Source organism: Oncorhynchus mykiss, chromosome 12, assembly GCF_013265735.2.
Source record: "Oncorhynchus mykiss isolate Arlee chromosome 12, USDA_OmykA_1.1, whole genome shotgun sequence".
Taxonomy (NCBI): domain Eukaryota; kingdom Metazoa; phylum Chordata; class Actinopteri; order Salmoniformes; family Salmonidae; genus Oncorhynchus; species Oncorhynchus mykiss.
In genome coordinates, this window is record NC_048576.1 from 101,667,181 (window position 1) to 101,688,224 (window position 21,044).

General features: G+C 39.7%; 2 protein-coding genes across 3 annotated transcripts in view; one reads left to right on the forward strand and one right to left on the reverse strand.

The window, feature by feature from the left end:
• The first annotated feature begins 3,228 nt into the window (after positions 1–3,228).
• Positions 3,229–21,044, forward strand: part of LOC110539186 (NLR family CARD domain-containing protein 3-like) — an 808,883-nt gene continuing 791,067 nt past the window's right edge. Inside the window, exons 1-3 of the mRNA XM_036939644.1 lie at positions 3,229–3,380; positions 3,830–3,946; positions 5,703–5,819. Coding sequence (XP_036795539.1) covers positions 3,343–3,380; positions 3,830–3,946; positions 5,703–5,819 — 272 coding nt within the window. The 5' untranslated portion in view covers positions 3,229–3,342. The remainder of the gene's footprint in view (positions 3,381–3,829; positions 3,947–5,702; positions 5,820–21,044) is intronic.
• On the reverse strand, positions 15,318–17,132 carry LOC118937854 (stonustoxin subunit beta-like). 2 transcript variants are annotated; one of them, XM_036939631.1, is made up of 2 exons: positions 16,766–17,132; positions 15,318–16,280 (listed from the first exon to the last, which is right to left on the reverse strand). In XM_036939631.1, exons 1-2 carry the CDS (start codon positions 16,842–16,844, stop codon positions 15,754–15,756), a joined length of 606 nt encoding a protein of 201 aa, XP_036795526.1. In that variant the 5' UTR covers positions 16,845–17,132; the 3' UTR covers positions 15,318–15,753. The 2 variants fall into 2 exon arrangements, 1 of the variants encoding a protein (XP_036795526.1); XR_005035271.1 differs by having other exon boundaries at positions 16,238–16,280; positions 16,715–17,132.

Genomic DNA, 21,044 nt, shown 5'->3' on the forward strand with positions numbered 1-21,044 from the left:
TCAGAGAGTTTGGCTCTCCACTCAGAACCTTCCCCTTAAGACCACTTCTCGCAAGTTGACCCCGCGGTTCATTGGTCCGTTCCGTATTTCTCGGATCATTAATCCTGTCGCAGTTCGACTTCTTCTTCCGCGATATCTTCGTCGCGTCCACCCGGTCTTCCATGTCTCCTGTGTCAAGCCCGTTCTTCGCGCCCCCGCTCGTCTTCCCCCCCCCCCCCCATCCTTGTCGAGGGCGCACCCATCTACAGGGTCCGTAGGATTTTGGACATGCGTCCTCGGGGCCGTGGTCATCAGTACCTAGTAGATTGGGAGGGGTACGGTCCTGAGGAGAGGAGTTGGGTTCCCTCTCGGGACGTGCTGGACCGTGCGCTGATCGATGATTTCCTCCGTTGCCGCCAGGTTTCCTCCTCGAGTGCGCCAGGAGGCGCTCGGTGAGTGGGGGGGTACTGTCATGTACTGTCATGTTGTGTCTTGTTTCTGTCCTTTCCCTTCACCCTGTCTCCCTCTGCTGGTCGTTGTTAGGTTACCTTTTCTCCCCCTCTTTCCCCCAGCTGTGCCTTGTCTCCTCCTAACTACCTCGTCACCCCTTTTCCCACCTGTTCCCTTTTTCCCTCTGATTAGTCCTCTATATCTCTCTCTGTTTCTGCTCCTGTCTTTGTCGGATTCTTGTTTGTGTTGTTCATGCCTGAACCAGACTATCGTCATGTTTGCTGCAACCTTGTCCTGTCCTGTCGGAACCTGCCGGTCCATCTGAGCCTACGTTTTGTTTTGTTATTAAAGAAGCTCTGTTTACGTTAATTCGCTTTTGGGTCCTCATTCACGCACCGTAACATGTTCAGTTCATTACCATAGTATTAATATTAGATTCATAGACCTGTTCAGTTCATTAGTATTAATATTAGATTCATAAACCTGTTCAGTTCATTACCATAGTATTAATATTAGATTCATAGACCTGTTCAGTTCATTAGTATTAGTATTAGATTCATAGACCTGTTCAGTTCATTAGTATTAGTATTAGATTCATAGACCTGTTCAGTTCATTACCATAGTATTAATATTAGACCTGTTCAGTTCATTACCATAGTATTAATATTAGATTCATAGACCTGTTCAGTCCATTAGTATTAATATTAGATTCATAGACCTGTTTAGTTCATTACCATAGTATTAATATTAGATTCATAGACCTGTTCAGTTCATTCGTATTAATATTAGATTCATAGACCTGTTCAGTTCATTACCATAGTATTAATATTAGATTCATAGACCTGTTCAGTTCATAACCATAGTATTAATATTAGATTCATAGACCTGTTCAGTTCATTACCATAGTATTAATATTGGATTCATAGACCTGTTCAGTTCATTACCACAGTATTAATATTAGATTCATAGACCTGTTCAGGTCATTAGTATTAATATTAGATTCATAGACCTGTTCAGTTCATTACCATAGTATTATTAGACTCATAGACGTGTTCAGTTCATTAGTATTAATATTAGATTCATAGACCTGTTCAGTTCATTACCATAGTATTAATATTAGATTCATAGACCTGTTCAGTTCATTACCATAGTATTAGATTCATAGACCTGTTCAGTTCATAACCATAGTATTAATATTAGATTCATAGACCTGTTCAGTTCATTACCATAGTATTAGATTCATAGACCTGTTCAGTTCATTAGTATTAATATTAGACCTGTTCAGTTCATTACCATAATATTAATATTAGATTCATAGACCTGTTCAGTTCATTAGTATTAATATTAGATTCATATACCTGTTCAGTTCATAATCATAGTATTAATATTAGATTCATAGACCTGTTCAGTTCATTACCATAGTATTAGTATTAGATTCATAGACCTGTTCAGTTCATTACCATAGTATTAATATTAGACCTGTTCAGTTCATTACCATAGTATTAATATTAGATTCATAGACCTGTTCAGTTCATTAGTATTAATATTAGATTCATATACCTGTTCAGTTCATTATCATAGTATTAATATTATATTAATTGATTGAAATTATGACCATCCTCAGTAGCCTATTGCAGCAGGCTACTGGGCAACAGAAACACTTCTTACCTCAACATCTCCTTGATATTCATGTTAAATAAATTAATCTGTCAATTTGTACTAAGCAAGCTGCTAAATCATCTTGACCAGTAGGTTATCTGCATTTTTGTTTTATTTTATTTAACCTTTATTTAACTAGGCAAGTCAGTTAATAACAAATTCGTATTTTCAATGACGTCCTACTGGGGAACAGTGTGATAACTGCCTTTTTACCAGATTTTTACCTTGTCAGCTCTGTGATTCAATCCTGCAACCTTTCAGTTACTACCCCAACACTCTAACCACTAGGCTACCTGCTGCCCCAACACTCTAACCACTAGGCTACCTGCCTCCCCAACACTCTAACCACTAGGCTACCTGCCTCCCCAACACTCTAACCACTAGGCTACCTGCCTCCTCTACACTCTAACCACTAGGCTACCTGCCACCCCAACACTCTAACCACTAGGCTACCTGCCGCCCCAACACTCTAACCACTAGGCTACCTGCCGCCCCAACACTCTAACCACTAGGCTACCTGCCGCCCCAACACTCTAACCACTAGGCTACCTGCTGCCCCAACACTCTAACCACTAGGCTACCTGCTGCCCCAACACTCTAACCACTAGGCTACCTGCCGCCCCAACACTCTAACCACTAGGCTACCTGCCTCCCCAACACTCTAACCACTAGGCTACCTGCCGCCCCAACACTCTAACCACTAGGCTACCTGCCTCCCCAACGCTCTAAACACTAGGCTACCTGCTGCCCCAACGCTCTAACCACTAGGCTACCTGCTGCCCCAACGCTCTAACCACTAGGCTACCTGCCTCCCCAACGCTCTAAACACTAGGCTACCTGCCACCCCAACGCTCTAACCACTAGGCTACCTGCCGCCCCAACACTCTAACCACTAGTCTACCTGCCGCCTCAACACTCTAACCACTAGTCTACCTGCCACCCCAAAATAAGATGTAGGCCTATCAGGGGCTATTAGTTAGTTTTCAGGCCTTTCAGGCGGGTTTTCATTGGGCTAAAAAAAGTAACTACAATAAATAACCAGTTTGGATGTGCTTGTTAGTAAACTGTTCTATTTCTAAGAGATAATGAATAAAATAATTAGTTGTCACTGTGTTAACCACAACCAACATGTTGTATCTCTGTTTAGGGGTCAGTGCTCTAAAATGAGTCTCTCTGGGGAGAGAGAGGAGAGGGGCCATGACTCTAAAATGAGTCTCTCTGGGGGAGAGAGAGGAGGGTGGCCCTGCTTCTAAAATGAGTCTCTCTGGGGGACATGACACCAAAACTAAGAGGTGAGCTGACAGTATTGTTTAAGAATGTATATTCTAAATTGTTTTTTATTCAGAAATGATTGCTTATGGGTACATTCTATATAACTGTTCTAGATTTTAGATATCCATTATTTAACAGGAATGGAATGTTGGTATCCTGTATATTTGACTGTGATATGAGGTTGTCTCAGATATCTAAAGATGAATGGACTTACAGATGCCATGTTAATTTGACCCAGTTTCTCACGGCAGGAAAATAACAGCAAATGTGCATTTTATGTGTAAATTTCCCCCTTTAGAAGTCTTTATAAAGCCTTATAGTGGTTTAATCATTTATTTTAACAATAAAATATAATTGACCAACATTTCTGAAAAGTGATATAAAGCATTTTGGAATGAAACTCTTCTTACGTTTCCCCATCTGAGCTCAGAGTAGATGAGATGTAATGTTTGTCTCTGTTGTGTTGAAGCCCAATCAAGCAGGAGAGACCAGCCTCCCCTGTTCCCAGCTGTGTGTCCATGAAGAGTGAATGGTCTATGGATCCTCCTCTATACTTTAGAGAGGGAGACTTTTCTACTGAACAAAGGTAAGAAGAACTCCTGAGTCAGTGAGGTAAACAACACTGTCTCTAGTCATTTCTCCCATTTATTATATATATATATTATTGTTGTTGTTTTCATAATCATGAGGCTTTTCCTTTTGTCCATTTTCAGTCCTAAAACAATATTAAACAAACACAACATGCTGGATCTCTGTTTAGGGGTCAGTTCTCTAAAATGAGTCTCTCTGGGGAGAGAGAGGAGGGGGGCCCTCCCTCTAAAATGAGTCTTTCTGGGGAGAGAGAGGAGGGGAGCCCTGCCTCTAAAATGAGTCTCTCTGGGGAGAGAGAGGAGGGCACTGCCTCTAAAATGAGTCTCTCTGGGGAACATGACACCAAAACTAAGAGGTGAGCTGACAATATTGATTAAGAATGTATATTCTAAATAGTTTTTTAATCAGCATCGATTGCTTATGGGTACATTCTATATAACTGTTCTAGATTTTAGATGTGTATGTCATTTTTTGCAAAACGATATATTGATTAACAGGAATGAAATGTTTGTATCCTGTATATCTGACTGTGATATGTGGTTGTCTCACCTAGATATCTATATATCCATTATTTAACAGGAATGTTGGTATCCTGTATATCTGACTGTGATATGTGGTTGTCTCACCTAGATATCTATATATCCATTATTTAACAGGAATGTTGGTATCCTGTATATCTGACTGTGATATGTGGTGGTCTCACCTAGATATCTATATATCCAATATTTAACAGGAATGTTGGTATCCTGTATATCTGACTGTGATATGTGGTTGTCTCACCTAGATATCTATATATCCATTGTTTAACAGGAATGACATGTTTGTATCCTGTATATCTATCTGACTGTGATATGTGGTTGTCTCATCTAGATATCTATATATCCATTGTTGTCTCACCTAGATATCTATATATCCATTGTTTATCAGTAATGGAAGGGATGGTATCCTATATATTCGACTGTGATATGTGGTTGTCTCACCTAGATATCTATATATCCATTGTTTATCAGTAATGGAAGGGATGGTATCCTATATATCTGACTGTGATATGTGGTTGTCTCACCTAGATATCTATATATCCATTATTTAACAGGAATGGAATGTTGGTTTCCTGTATATCTGACTGTGATATGTGGTTGTCTCACCTAGATATCTATATATCCATTATTTAACAGGAATGGAATGTTGGTATCCTGTATATTAGACTGTGATATGTGGTTGTCTCACCTAGATATCTATATATCCATTATTTAACAGGAATGGAATGTTGGTATCCTGTATATTAGACTGTGATATGTGGTTGTCTCACCTAGATATCTATATATCCATTATTTAACAGGAATGTTGGTATCCCGTATATTTGACTGTGATATGTGGTTGTCTCACCTAGATATCTATATATCCATTATTTAACAGGAATGTTGGTATCCCGTATATTTGACTGTGATATGAGGTTGTCTCAGATATCTAAAGATGAATGGACTTACAGATGCCATGTTAATTTGGCTCAGTTTCTCACGGCAGGAAAATAACAGCAAATGTGCATTTTATGTGTAAATTACCCCCTTTTTGTTTATAAAGCCTTGTAGTGGTTTAATAATTTATTTAAACAAAATAATTTACCAACATTTCTGAAAATGGATATATGGCATTTTGGAATGAAACTCTTCTTATGTTTCCCCATCTGAGCTCAGAGTAGACTGAGCTCAGAGTAGATGAGAGATGTAATGTTTGTCTCTGTTGTGTTGAAGACCAATCAAGCAGGAGAGACCAGCCTCCCCTGGACCCAGCTGTGTGTCCATGAAGAGTGACAAGTCAATGGAGCAACCTTTACAATTCAGTAGAAAAGTCTCCCTCTCTAAACAAAGGTAAGAAGAACTCATGGGTCGTGGTCAGTGAGTTAAACAACACTGTCTCTAGTCATTTCTCCTCTCCCATTTTCCCATTTATTGTTGTTGTTTTCATAATCCATATGCTAATCATTTTGTCCATTTTCATAGTCCTAAAACAATATTAAACAAACACAACATTCCCTCCATGCGTGTGTGCGTGTGCGTGTGCGTGCGTGTGTGTGTGTGTGTGTGTGTGTGTGTACTCCCTGGATGAGGAGATGTAATCTCATGTTTTGTCCACAGAAACCAACAGGAGAGATCAGAGTCAGAGATTCTCAGTCGTCAGTCTTCCCAGAGTCATCAAACAGACCTGGCCTCCATATTCAGTGTATGTGGTCCTGTTATGTACATTTGTTTTTGTTTACCTCAAGTAAAGTTGATCTGTCAATAACCTCAGGTTAATCTATCAATCTGTAAATCATTCATGAACCTCTCTGGGGTAGGGGGCAGTATTTTGATGTCTGAATGAACAGCATTTTCATTTTAAACTGCCTGCTACTCAGGCCTAGAAGCTATGCATATAGATGTAGATTTGGATATAAATCTAAAGTTTCTAAAACTGTTAAAATAATGTCTGTGAGTAACTGAAACGGCAGGCGAAACCCTGAGGACAAACCATCCCCTCCAAAACAAATTCATCATACCACTTTTTTCAATGTCTGCCAATTTTATTATAAGGTGAAGTCCTCCCAGATTGCAGTTCCTAGAGTTTCCACTAGATGTCAAAAGTCTTTAGAAAGAGTTTCAGGGTGGTTTTTGAAAAAATGAGGTAGAAGTTGTAGTTTTCAATGTCTGTCAATTTTATTATAAGGTGATTGAAGTTGTAGTGTTTCTTCTTGCACGTTCTTTTTGTTTATCTCCGGTAAAGACAATAACGATTTTCTGTCTTAGATTGTATCATTTATTTACATATTAGGGTACCTACGGTTTGATTATAAACGTTGTTTGACTTTTTTGGATAAGTTTATTGGTAACGTTTGGGAATCATTTTGTATTGTATGCAATTTGATGAAGGGAAACCGGTGGATTATTGACTGAAGCGCTAAACTGACTTTTTATGGATATTAAGAAGGACTTTATCGAACAAAAGGACCATTTGTAATGTAACTGGGACCTTTTGGATTGCCAACAGAAGATCTTCAAAGGTAAGGCATTTATTATATCTGTAATGCTCCAGGTGTCGTGGGTGTGGAGTCAAACGCAGGAGACAGAGAATGCAATGGTTGTGCTCTTTAATGCACCAACACACCACAATAATAATGGCCCCAAACAGTACACACACACACATACAAGCACAGGACACACACACACACACACACTGGACTCACACACTGGACACACACTGGACTCACACACTGAACACACACTGGACTCACACACTGGACTCACACACTGGACTCTCACACTGAACTCTCACACTGGACTCTCACACTGGACTCTCACACTGGACTCTCACACTGGACTCTCACACTGGACTCACACACTGGACTCACACACTGGACTCTCACACTGGACTCTCACACACTGGACTCTCACACACTGGACTCTCACACACTGGACTCACACACACACAAACACACACACAGACACGCTGGACACAGACGCACACACAAACGCTGGACACATACGCACACACACAGACACACACATTGGACAAACACACACACACACTGGACACACACTGGACACACACCAGTGGTTGCTAGGCAGTTTCTGTATCACAGCTTCGATCCCAGTTCTATCTGCCTGTTAAATCAGTTTCTGGACCACAGGTTCTAGAACAGTTTCTATCCCAGTTCTATCTGCCTGTTCAATCAGTTTCTGGACCACAGGTTCTAGAACAGCTTCTATCCAAGTTCTATCTGCCTGTTAAATCAGTTTCTGGACCACAGGTTCTAGAACAGCTTCTATCCCAGTTCTATCTGCCTGTTAAATCAGTTTCTGGATCACAGGTTCTAGAACAGCTTCTATCCCAGTTCTATCTGCCTGTTAAATCATCAACCTAAACTGTTTCCATCAGACTATTAGAACATGACTGAATCTTTTGGTTCCTTTTCTGATCTTTTACCACTTTGCATTTTTATTATATATTTTACTGTTTGTGTTTGTACCACAGGAGGTTGGTGGGACCTTAATTGGGGAGGACAGGCTTGTAATGGCTGGAGGGGAATAAGTGGAATGGTATCAAACACGTGGTTTCCATGTGTTCCATTTTATTCACTCTGTTCCAGACATTATTATGAGCCGTCCTCCCCTCAGCAGCCTCCTCTGGTATGTACTGTCCTATATGTGAGAGAGCTCCAACAAGGAATTACAATGTATGTATTACTTTTAATACCTGCAAATGGCAAATAAACTACTAGAACTCCTTATGAATGTCTGCAGCCGACTAGACTGTTGGCGTCTGACAAGAGGTGAAAATATTACAGGAATATTCTGCAAAAGTTGATGAAGACGCCACTCAATCCCCCCAAAACAACATGCAGTCTTTCCACAAGACTCCCATGAAGTTATAGTGTGACGTTATGAGTTGACGTTAAAGTAACATTCTCAGAACATACTGCACTTGTTTTATACTGTTTTAGATGGATCCTCTGTTTATCATCTTGTTTTAGATGGATCCTCTGTTTATCATCTTGTTGTATACTGTTTTAGATGGATCCTCTGTCTATCATCTTGTTTTATACTGTTTTAGATGGATCCTCTGTTTATCATCTTGTTTTATACTGTTTTAGATGGATCCTCTGTTTATCATCTTGTTTTATACTGTTTTAGATGGATCCTCTGTTTATCATCTTGTTTTATACTGTTTTAGATGGATCCTCTGTTTATCATCTTGTTTTATACTGTTTTAGATGGATCCTCTGTTTATCATCTTGTTTAATACTGTTTTAGATGGATCCTCTGTTTATCATCTTGTTTTATACTGTTTTAGATGGATCCTCTGTTTATCATCTTGTTTTATACTGTTTTAGATGGATCCTCTGTTTATCATCTTGTTTTATACTGTTTTAGATGGATCCTCTGTTTATCATCTTGTTTTATGCTGTTTTAGATGGATCCTCTGTTTATCATCTTGTTTTATACTGTTTTAGATGGATCCTCTGTTTATCATCCTGTTTTATACTGTTTTAGATGGATCCTCTGTTTAAACATTTAAACTCTTACAATAACACCGTTAAAATACCAATGTGATCATTTGTTCTATGTTTTTTATGTTGAATAACAACTTGTACAATTATATATATATATATGCTCCATAGTTGTACAAGTAAACAAGGATATATTGTACTTTTCATAATTAAACATACTTGAAACAAGAAAAAGCATGTTACTTGTGAAAACAGTTTAGTTATTGATTCTTCATTGCCTCTGCCAGTCGCAGGTTGATGTTTGTCATGAATCATGACATGGAGGCAGAACTGTGTGATTTCCTCTAGATATGCCAGCTACAAAGTCAAAATTGGCTGTGGAAAATAATGTTGTTTTATGGTCTTAATTTAAGGGAAGGATTAGCAGTGTGGTTAGGGTTGAGGTTAGGATTTAAATCTGATTTTTTGTTTTACTTTGTGCCTGTGCCAACTAGTGACCACTTTGCTGAACTGCCTCCAGGGCAAGATTCATGACAATAAATGCCAACCTGCCTCCCAGTCATCCCCTCCTTATCTTTACAAGACTGCAGAACATACACGCTAGTTATGTGGGGGTTCTCTCATAACCCTCAGTCCCCAGGTGGGTAGATGGCAGGTTGTATAAAGAGAAGCTAGTGATGTGGGGGTTCTCTCATAACCCTCAGTCCCCAGGTGGGTAGATGGCAGGTTGAATAAAGAGAAGCTAGTGATGTGGGGGTTCTCTCATAACTCTCAGTCCCCAGGTGGGTAGATGGCAGGTTGAATAAAGAGAAGCTAGTGATGTGGGAGTTCTCTCATAACCCTCAGTCGCCAGGTGGGGACCATGAATGTATAAACATTAAGGACACCTTTCTTTCCATGACAAACTGTGAATCCAGGTGAAAGCTATGATTCCTTATGTTTCACTTGTAAATGAAAGGGAGTAGAAAGGTGAACTTCTCTGGGATATTTGGGACGCTAACGTCCCACTTGGTCAAAAGCCAGTAAAAATGCACGGCGCCAAATTCAAATAAATTACTATAAAAATCAATCTTTCATGAATTCACACATGAAAGACACCAAATTAAAGCTACACATGTTGTGTATCTAGCCAACATGTCTGATTTCAAAGAGGATTTATGGTGAAAGCACACCAAACGATTATGTTAGATCAGTACACAGCCACAGAAAAACACAGCCATTTTCCCAGCCAAAGATCGGAGTCACAAAAAGCAGAAATATAGATAAAATGAATCACTAACCTTTGATGATCTTCATCAGATGACACTCATAGGACTTCATGTTACAAAATACATGTATGTTTTGTTCAATAATGTGCATATTTATATCAAAAATCCTGGTTTACATTGGCACCATGTTCAGAAATGCCTCCAAAATATCCGGAGAAATTGCAGAGAGCCACGTCAAATAACATCATCATAAACTTTGATGAAAGATACATGTTTTACATAGAATTAAAGATACACTTGTTCTTAGTGCAACCACTGTGTCAGATTTTCTAAAAAACTTTACGGAAAAAGCAAACCATGCAATAATCTGAGACGGTGCTCAGATATAAACAACATTTCTCCTCCATGTTGGAGTCAACAGAAATACAAAATTACATCATAAATACTCCCTTACCTTTGATTATCTTCATCAGAATGCACTCCCAGGAATCCTAGTTCCACTATAAATAAATAAAACATTTGATAATGCCCATTAATTATGTACAAGTAGCTACTTTTGCTAGCACGTTTAGTACACATGTCCAAACGCTTGCGCAGGTCCAGGCGAACGAAAACTTCAAAAAAGTTATATTACAGGTCGAATAAACTTGTCAAACTAAGTAGAGAATCAATCTTCAAGATGTTGTTATCATAAATATTCAATAACGTTCCAACCGGAGAATTCCTTTGTGTCTACAGAAGTAATGGAACGCAAGGTGATATCATGTGGAATGCGCATGACCAGGAACTGGCTCTCTGCCAGACCACTGACTCAAACACCTCCCATCCAGCCCCACATCACAGTAGAGACTTCATTCAACGTTTTGCAGACTGTTGACATCTAGTGGAAGGCGTAGGCAGTGCAAACAGATCCATATCTTACTGGGATTTGAATATGCAATGAGTTGAAAATCGACCAGCCTCAGAATTCTCACTTCCTGTTTGGATTTTTTTCTCAGGTGTTTGCCTGACATATGAGTTATGTTATAGTCACAGACATTTCAAACAGTTTTAGAAACTTCAGAGTGTTTTATATCCAATAGAAATAATAATATGCATATATTAGCATCTGGGACAGAGTAGCAGGCAGTTCACTCTGGGCACGCTATTCATCCAAAGTGAAAATGCTGCCCCCTATCCTAGAGAAGTTTTAAAGAAGGATTGTTAAGCCTGGAGACAATTGAGACAAGGATTGTGTATGTGTGTCATTCAGAGGGTGAATGAGCAAGAAAAATTTTTTAAGTGCCTTTGAACGGGGTATGGTAGTAGGTGCCAGGCGCACTGGTTTGTGTCAAGAACTGCAACACTGCTGGGTTTTCACGCTCATGTTCGACCACCCAAAGGACATCCAGCCAACTTGACAACTGTGGGAAGCATTGGAGTCAACATGGGTCATCATCCCTGCGGAACTCAATGTTAGGAATGTGTCCTTAATTTCTAGTCCACTCAGTGTATAACCTACAGGCTACACTGCTCAGTTAGAGTAATATCTAGTCCACTCAGTGTATAACCTATAGACTACACTGCTCAGTTAGAGTAATATCTAGTCCACTCAGTGTATAACCTATAGACTACACTGCTCAGTTGGAGTAATATCTAGTCCACTCAGTGTATAACCTATAGACTATACTGCTCAGTTAGAGTAATATCTAGTCCACTCAGTGTATAACCTATAGACTATACTGCTCAGTTAGAGTAATATCTAGTCCACTCAGTGTATAACCTATAGACTACAATGCTCAGTTAGAGTAATATCTAGTCCACTCAGTGTATAACCTGTAGACTACACTGCTCAGTTAGAGTAATATCTAGTCCACTCAGTGTATAACCTATAGACTATACTGCTCAGTTAGAGTAATATCTAGTCCACTCAGTGTATAACCTATAGACTATACTGCTCAGTTAGAGTAATATCTAGTCCACTCAGTGTATAACCTATAGACTACAATGCTCAGTTAGAGTAATATCTAGTCCACTCAGTGTATAACCTGTAGACTACACTGCTCAGTTAGAGTCCGTCTGTTAAGTTAACTAGTGACTCCCCATCCCGCATGCGGGAGCGTAATCATCGACTGACACTAATTAGCATAACGCAACGGACATAAATATTCCTAGAAAATATTCCTGTTCATGAAAATCACAAATGAAATTAATTGAGACACAGCTTAGCATTTTGTTAATCACCCTGTCCCACAGCTAGACAAGCATTTGTGTAAGTTTATCGATAGCCTAGCATAGCATTTTGTCCAGCTAGCAGCAGGTACCTTGGTCACGAAAATCAGAAAAGCAATCAAATGAAATTGTTTACCTTTGATGAGCTTCGGATGTTTTCACTCACGAGACTCCCAGTTAGATAGCAAATGTTAATTTTTTACAAAAAAATATTATTTTTGTATAGCTCCGTTTGTTCTTCATGTTTGGCTGAGAAATTCCCCGGAAATTGCAGTCACGATTAGCTCCATAATATCGACGGAAACATGTCAAACGTTGTTTATAATCAATCCTCAAGGTTTTTTTCAAATATCTATTCGATAATATATCCGTCGGGACAATTCGTTTTTCAGTAGGACCGATTGGAGTAATGTCTACCTCTGTATTTTACGTGAGAGTCACCCTGGGAGCCATCAGGTGACCGCTTGCGCAATGTAGCCGCCTACGGGTATTCTTCAACATAAATGCGTAAAACTACGTCACAATGCTGTAGACACCTTCGGGAATACGGAGAAAGAGTAAACTGGTTGATAGCCCATTCACTGCTCAATGGGGACGCATTGGAACGCAGCGCTTTCAAAACATGAGGCACTTCCGGATTGGATTTTTCTCAGGCTTTCGCCTGCAACATCAGTTCTGTTATACTCACAGACAATATTTTTACAGTTTTGGAAACTTTAGAGTGTTTTCTATCCCAAGCTGTCAATTATATGCATATTCTAGCATCTTGTCCCGTTTACTACGGGAATGTTTTTTTTTCCAAAAATGAAAATACTGCCCCCTAGTCACAAAAGGTTTTAACCAGTTAAGCATTAGGGGGCGCTATTAACATTTTTGGATGAAAAACATTCCCGTTTTAAACAATATATTTTGTCACGAAAAGATGCTCGACTATGCATATAATTGACAGCTTTGGATAGAAAACACTCTGACATTTCCAAAACTGCAAAGATATTGTCTGCATATCATTATTTCTATTGGATATAAAACACTCTGAAGTTTCTAAAACTGTTTGAATGATGTCTGTGTGAGTGCAACAGAACTGATGTTACAGGAGAAACCCAGATAAAAATCCAACCAGGAAATGCCGCATTTTTTGAAACCGCCTCATGCCAATGACTCCTTATATGGCTGTGAATGAGCTACGAATGAGCTTACGTTTTCCACGTATTCCCCAAGGTGTCTACAGCATTGTGACGTCTTTTTACGCATTTCCATTGAAGAATGGCCGTAAGGGACCATATATAGCAAGTGGTCACATGGTGTCTCCTGCAGAAAATCTTGTGTAAAATACTGAGGTAGCCATTTTTTCCAATCGCTTCTTATGTGAAACCAATTGCCTCGACGGATATATTATCGAAAATATATGTTAAAAACACCTTGAGGATGGATCCTAAACAACGTTTTCCGTGTTTCTGTCGATATTATGGAGCGAATTTTGAAAAAAGTTTGGCGTTATAGTTGTAGTTTTTTCCCGTTGATTTTTCAGCCAAGCATGATGAAGAAACGGGAGCTATTTCGCCTACAAAAATAATATTTTGGGAAAAAAGGAACATTTGCTATCTAACTATCTAACTGGGAGTCTCCTGAGTGAAAGCATCTGAAGTTCTTCAAAGGTAAATTATTTAATTTGATTGCTTTTCTTATTTTCGTGAAAATGTTGCCTGCTGCCAGCAGAGCCTAGCATAGCATTATGCCATGCTAAACTTACACAAATGCTTGTCTAGTGTTGGCTGTAAAGCATATTTTGAAAATCTGAGATGACAGTGTGATTAACAAAAGGCTAAGCTTGTGTTTGAATATATTTCATTTGCGATTTTCATGAATAGGAAAAGTTTCTAGGGGTATTTATGTCCGCTGCGTTATGCTAATTCGTTTGAGGCGATGATTACGCTCCCGGATACGGGATTACTAGTCGCAAGAAGTTTTAATGATAATCAATGTGTATGGGATTCTATATGTATTTCTCCTTTCTGGAAACTTCGTCAATAGATTTGACTTTTGATCAGACATTACATTTCACCCGTATAATATTATCCTTGGGACTTTCAACGTTAATTTCTCATATCTCACTACTCTAGACTAAGTTTCCCTCTCCTCCTCTTTAGACATTCATGTCTTTCAGCATTGTACAGGTTCAATTTTTCTGTTCCCCTAGAATTACCCTGCCTTCTCACCAAGACTAATTTATCCTCACCTGTTTTAATATATCTATCTGCTACTTCTTCATAGTCAGACTACTTCCCATATACAGATAGACTACTCAGGTTAAAACTTTTAGGTTTGTCTTTTGAATTAATGGCTATCCTATTTGTACAGAACGACCGTCCTATCACACAATACGTACTATATCTCTCCTTAATGACCTTCCGGCTTACAAAACCAGGATTTATTAAGCTCTAGTTTATTTATGGTAGTGCACCTTACCACAGGTCAATTTCAGACCTGTTTCCTTCCTATCGATTTTGGTTAAAACCCAAAGTAGAAACCCAGTGTATTTGTTCAGAATATTCAAGCACCTATCATTGATTAAATCCAAACTCCTTTAGAACATTTAATCCAAAATATCCCAAACAATTCCTCCCAAATTCAAGAATAAAGGCTACTGACCTGCTGCCGACTGGGAAAAGCACTGTTCGTTTGATCTAGTCACCGTCCCTGTCGGTCTGGGGTGTACATCGGCCTAGTTTTTCCCTCAATTCAGAGGCCAGGTCTTAAATAACGGGACCAGACCCACTCGTGCACGATTTTCGGCGTACGACCTTCAGATGACAGAGACGGGTATTTTAGATCCCGTTTCGAAGGACCAATTGTTGCAGGAATTATTATCCTCTATGTTTTAATTCCCAATTAAATTCAACACTGTCAATTCACAAGAATTTGTAAGAATCTTATTTGCATAAAATGGACAGAGACCAGTCTCTAAAATCAACCAGCAGCGTTTATTCTCGAGAGTACTGAACATGATACAGTTTACCACAGATTATAAACTGAAAATGACGTCAGCGTTTTCTAAACTGTTCCGTCTCTTCTTGACACTGGTACAAAGGCTGTATACTTCTCAAGCCTTCCCACATCGTCTATCCTAATTTAGATCATTTACGATCAGAGCCAAGGCCTGCCTGTGTAGATATGCATTCTAGCCAGTCTGGCTATATAGTTCATTCATTTCTACCAAGGAACAGAGTCATTGTTCTAATTCTTGATTATATTTACACACATTACATTCAGTACTAGGGTTAAAAAGAAAATGTATACATATACAGTAACATAATAGTATTCTGATTAGTCAGTCCTGATTGAAATGAATACATAATTAGTCATTACTGATACAAATTCCCTTAACAGTTACCATGGTTATTATTTCAGGAAAACTGAGTCGCCATCATCACTAACCCAAAACCCTGGATAGAGGGGCTCAGTGAATGTGGAGGTGAATGTGTACAGGTGGGTCAGTGTGTCAGAGGAGGCTCTATAGAAGGACAGAGTGCCGGCTGGCCAGTCCAGATACACTCCTATTCTGTGGGAGCTGGAGGAGGGGACGACTATGTTAGTCCTATGATTATTGTGCCAGGCAGAGTAACTGTTGTCAGAGCAGAACAGACTCCAGGACTTGTCATTCCATCCAAGATAACTGTCATCACCCCCTCCTCTCCTGTTGATTCCTTTATATGTCACTCCTATATCAGCCCTCCCTCTCCACTCTACCTCCCAGTAACAGCGCCCAGTCAGACCCTCTCTACACAGCACCTGTCCCCAGTCCTCAAGTCTCTCTGGGTGATCAGGATATGGCTGCTTCTCTCTCCTCCATGTCACCTGTCTGTTCTCCTCAGACAGAGAGAGGAGTCTGTTTACTGTGTTTGGGTCCAGTGTGAGATCACAGACATCTGATGGATGAAATTAGACACAATATTAGAAATCATCATCAATCTCATTAGAATTTTAACTCACTTTCAAATAATTAATTTAAAGTAGATGTTTCTAGGTATCAAAAGGAGAAGGTAAGGTAACTTGAGACTTGTTGAATGATCATATGTTATACTGTATGGTAATATAAAACACACTTATTCAAATTAATTACACACACACAAACACACACACACACACACACACACACACACACACACAAACACACACCTGTATGCATCATGAACACATCTTACACATTTCTAATGTAACACGAACGCTCCACACACACACACACACACATTGTAAAACCAACTGTTTGTAAACTTTGGTGTCCCTGATTTCTGCTTCTGTAGAACTACAGCTGAAATATGACCAAGTAAGTAATGATGGTGGTCTTTGACTTTGACTTGACTTGAATTAAGACTTATTCTTAGTCATATTCTTCACAGCAGTCAACACTCACATTTTCTAAGCCCAGGTTTCATTGTGTTCTCTCCACCATTTTCCACACTGTAGTGGTAAGCAGAAGAACAGACAGTCATTGAGGGATACACCTGAACTCACACACACACACACACACACAAACACACACACGCACGCACGCACGCACGCACGCACGCACGCACACACACACACACACACACACACACACACACACACCGACACACACAATCAGCATATAACTTTGTCCAAGTGGTGTTCAGAATGTTTGTCTTAACTAGCCTGATAAGTCAAACATGTCTGATATGAACATTGACATAAACCCTCTACATACTTGAGTTTCTCCAGTCTGCAGTGTGGATCCTCCAGTCCAGCAGAGAGCAGTCTGATTCCTGAGTCTCCTGGGTGATTGTAGCTCAGATCCAGCTCTCTCAGGTGTGAGGGGGTTGACCTCAGAGCTGAGACCAGAGAAGCACAGCCTTCCTCTGTGACTAGACAGCCTGACAGCCTGCAAAGAGTCAAATCATTTTAAAATCACACTGCTATTCTTTGGTGGTGAAAATAGTGGCAGTATATTTTTTCAACATATTCAGATATATCAGTGTCCTGAAACCTGCCATATCTATTCATAAATTAATGTATCATCATTATAAATTATTCTAATATTACTTGTAGAGAGAAAATGTATAGTATGAATATTTGAGTAACATGTTTCTAAACATGTGTGTGTTTCTCCACTGTGTGTTTGTCCAGTGATTGTGTGTTCAGTGTTTGTGTGTGTCAAGGGTTTGTGTGTGGCCAGTGTGTGTGTGTGTGTGTGTCCAGTGTGTGTGGGTCACTGGACACAAACACTGGCCACACACATATGGTGTGGACTATGTTTGTCTGGTAAACACATGTGGATCTGGTGAACAGTTATCACTTGTTGACCAACTACAGGAATACTGACCTCAGAGTCTCCAGTTTACAGTGGGGATTCCCCAGTCCATCAGAGAGCAGCTTCACTCCTGAATCCTTCAGGTCATTGTTACTCAGATCCAGCTCCCTCAGGTGTGAGGGGTTTGACCTCAGAGCTGAGACCAGAGAAGCACAGCCTTCCTTTGTGACTAGACAGCCTGACAGCCTGCAAAGAGTCAAATCATATTAAAATCACACTGATATTCTTTGGTGGTGGAAATAGTGGCAGTATATTTTTTAAACATATTCAGATATATCAGTGTCCTGAAACCTGCCATATCTATTCATAAATGAATATATAATTTTTATAAATGATCAAAGTATTGCTTGAAGAGAGAAAAATGTTGTTGTAGAATGTTTAATGTAATGGTAAGATAATGACTAAATTATTTATACGTTTAAAGTAATGTTTAGACAGTATTCCACCCTGTCACTGTATATGGAAATGTGTTTGAATCATAAGATATTCTTGAATGTGGAAAAGACAAGGAACTGTGGCAGACAACTTATGACCACTGTGAAACTGATAACAGGGAAGGAAGGGAAGGAGGTCTCCCCACCCAGAGAGGGGAAAAACCGTTGAGCAGTAGATTGTGTAGCGTGCAGGATATGATTAGCAATGTATCTGTTGGAAAAAACGTGTAAACAGCATTGACAGTGTTAGAGAGGAGGAGGGGCATTTATATGACCAAATGTGAAAGGCTATGTGCATGTATGATTTTTAGAGCTCTCGTGAATAAACATTCTGATTATTGTAAGCTGGAACTCTGTCTGTTTCATTCAACTAGAATCTTACAAATTCTGGGTTGCAGACTGAGTAGTTTAATTGAGCTTCAGTTTATGAACATTGATAACATAATTCTCGTAACAAATGTACGGTACAAATATTATAGTAGACTGACCAGACCAGTTTAAAAAGCAGTATCAGTCAGAAGACAGACAGTGAGGAATCAGATTTAGATTGTATTGAGTATACAGTCCACACCATATCTATTTAGACAGTGAGGTATCAGATTTAGATTGTATTGAGTATACAGTCCACACCATATCTATTTAGACAGTGAGGTATCAGATTTAGATTGTATTGAGTATACAGTCCACACCATATCTATTTAGACAGTGAGGTATCAGATTTAGATTGTATTGAGTATACAGTCCACACCATATCTATTTAGACCACATATGTCAGAGTCAAGGCCCGCGGGCCACATCCGGCCCGCAAGAAGGTTTTTTACGGCCCCTGGGATGATCTTGATTTATTATTAGAACCGGCCCGCAGCAAGCCGGCAGCCCGCAGATCTTTTACACGCACCAATACTACATTTCCCACAATGCAAAGGTGACGCACCGAGCAGTAGGCTGCTTCATTTCAATATTTATTGGCACAGCAGTCGTCAGCATCACAGTAAAATTAACTTTCAGATACCCATCAAAAATGGCAAAACGGAAGGTGGATACTGAGAACCGGGGGTTTCAAACAAGGTGGGAGTCGGAGTATATGTTCACGAAGGTAGCTGGAAAACCTGTGTGTCTTCTGTGTGGAGAAAGTGTGGCGGTACTGAAAGAGTATAATCTGAGACGACATTATGAAACGAAACACGCGGACAAAAACAAGAATATGGACATGGAACAAAGGCTACAAAAGGCAGAGGAATTAAAACGAGGCCTCAAATCTCGACAGGCTCTGTTCAAAAAAGCCAAATCACAAGGCCAGGCTGCTGTCAAGGCCAGTTTTATTTTGGCAGAAGAGATCGCTAAATCAGCCCGGCCATTTACGGAGGGGGATTTCATCAAAAACTGCATGATTAAAGTTTGTGACGAAGTTTGCCCAGAAAAAAGGCAACTCTTTTTAAATGTGAGTCTGAGCAGAAACACCATTGCCGAGAGAGTAGACCAGTTGTCCATCAATCTAAAAGAGCAGCTTGTGAAAAAGGGAAAAGATTTTATTGCATATTCCTTGGCTGTGGATGAGAGCACCGACATTTCTGACATTGCCCAGTTGTCAATTTTCATCCGCGGAGTGGACTCCAACCTAAGCGTGACAGAGGAGTTTTTGGCTTTACGTCCTATGCATGGCACAACTACGGGGCATGATTTGTATGAAGAGGTGTCAAGATGTGTAAATGAGATGGAGCTGCCTTGGGAAAAACTCGTGGGTTTGACAACCGACGGAGCACCTGCGATGTGTGGACACAGGAGCGGACCACACATTAAAACCAAACTGACTCTGTGGGAGACGCAGATGCGGAAAGAAAATTTGAGCCACTTTCCCAGCTGCCAGACCATGAAAGAGAAGCTCTCTACCAGTGCGTTCCCGAGCACACAGTTGGCTGATAAAATAGGTATGCTTGCCGCTGACTTTCGACGCCGATTTGCTGACTTTGAAGCACAAAAAAGCAGGTTGGAACTGCTCGGTAACCCATTTGCTGTTGACGTGGAAAGCTCACCACCAAACCTCCAAATGGAGTTGATTGACCTCCAATGCAATGATGCACTGAGGGCAAAATATGCGGCAGTGGGTGCTGCGGAGTTCGCCCGTTTCCTCCCCGGCACAATGCCCCAGCTGCGCATCCAGGCTGCTCAAACGTTGTCTATGTTTGGCAGCACATACCTGTGTGAACAACTGTTTTCTTTGATGAACCTGAACAAAACATCACACAGAAGTCGACTTACTGCTGAACACCTCCACTCAATTCTGAGGATTTCTTCAGCTCAGAGCCTTACCCCGAACATTGATGAACTTGTGGAAAAGATGGGACACCACCAAGTATCACCCTCAACCTCAAACAAGTGAACATTACTGTGCAATCACATATTTAGAGTTTTTACTCAGTTCAAGTTTAAAAGTTAAAATTTAATATTTGTTTTCACTGCATGTTACTTCTCCTTAAACAAAGTGTTGTTTTTGATTAATAGATTTTTGCACTTTATTTTTTTGTATTTCAATCCAATTATATTTTAAAAATATTTCAGTTGAGTGGATGATAGAAAATTGCTATTATTGTTTTTTCTTTGAAGTAAATTTAGCCCACTTTTGCTAAAATAGAAAATATAGTCTACTGATGGTGCCTTGAATACCGGTTTCTTTCATTTAATGTTCATGTTATGGGGATATTTATATAAAGGAAATTTGTCTTTTGTGTCTGTTGAAAATTAAAGATTACTGACAGAGCCATAAGAAAATATTGCTTTATTTATCTGATCATATTGTAATATATTTGTTAGGTTTTCAGTAGGTTCAATTAGGTTCACTAGACTATATGCGTCATTTAAAATTTTTTCAATGAACATTCGAACAGTCCGGCCCTCGTCTTGTAGCTGATTTTTTTATTTGGCCCTCCGTC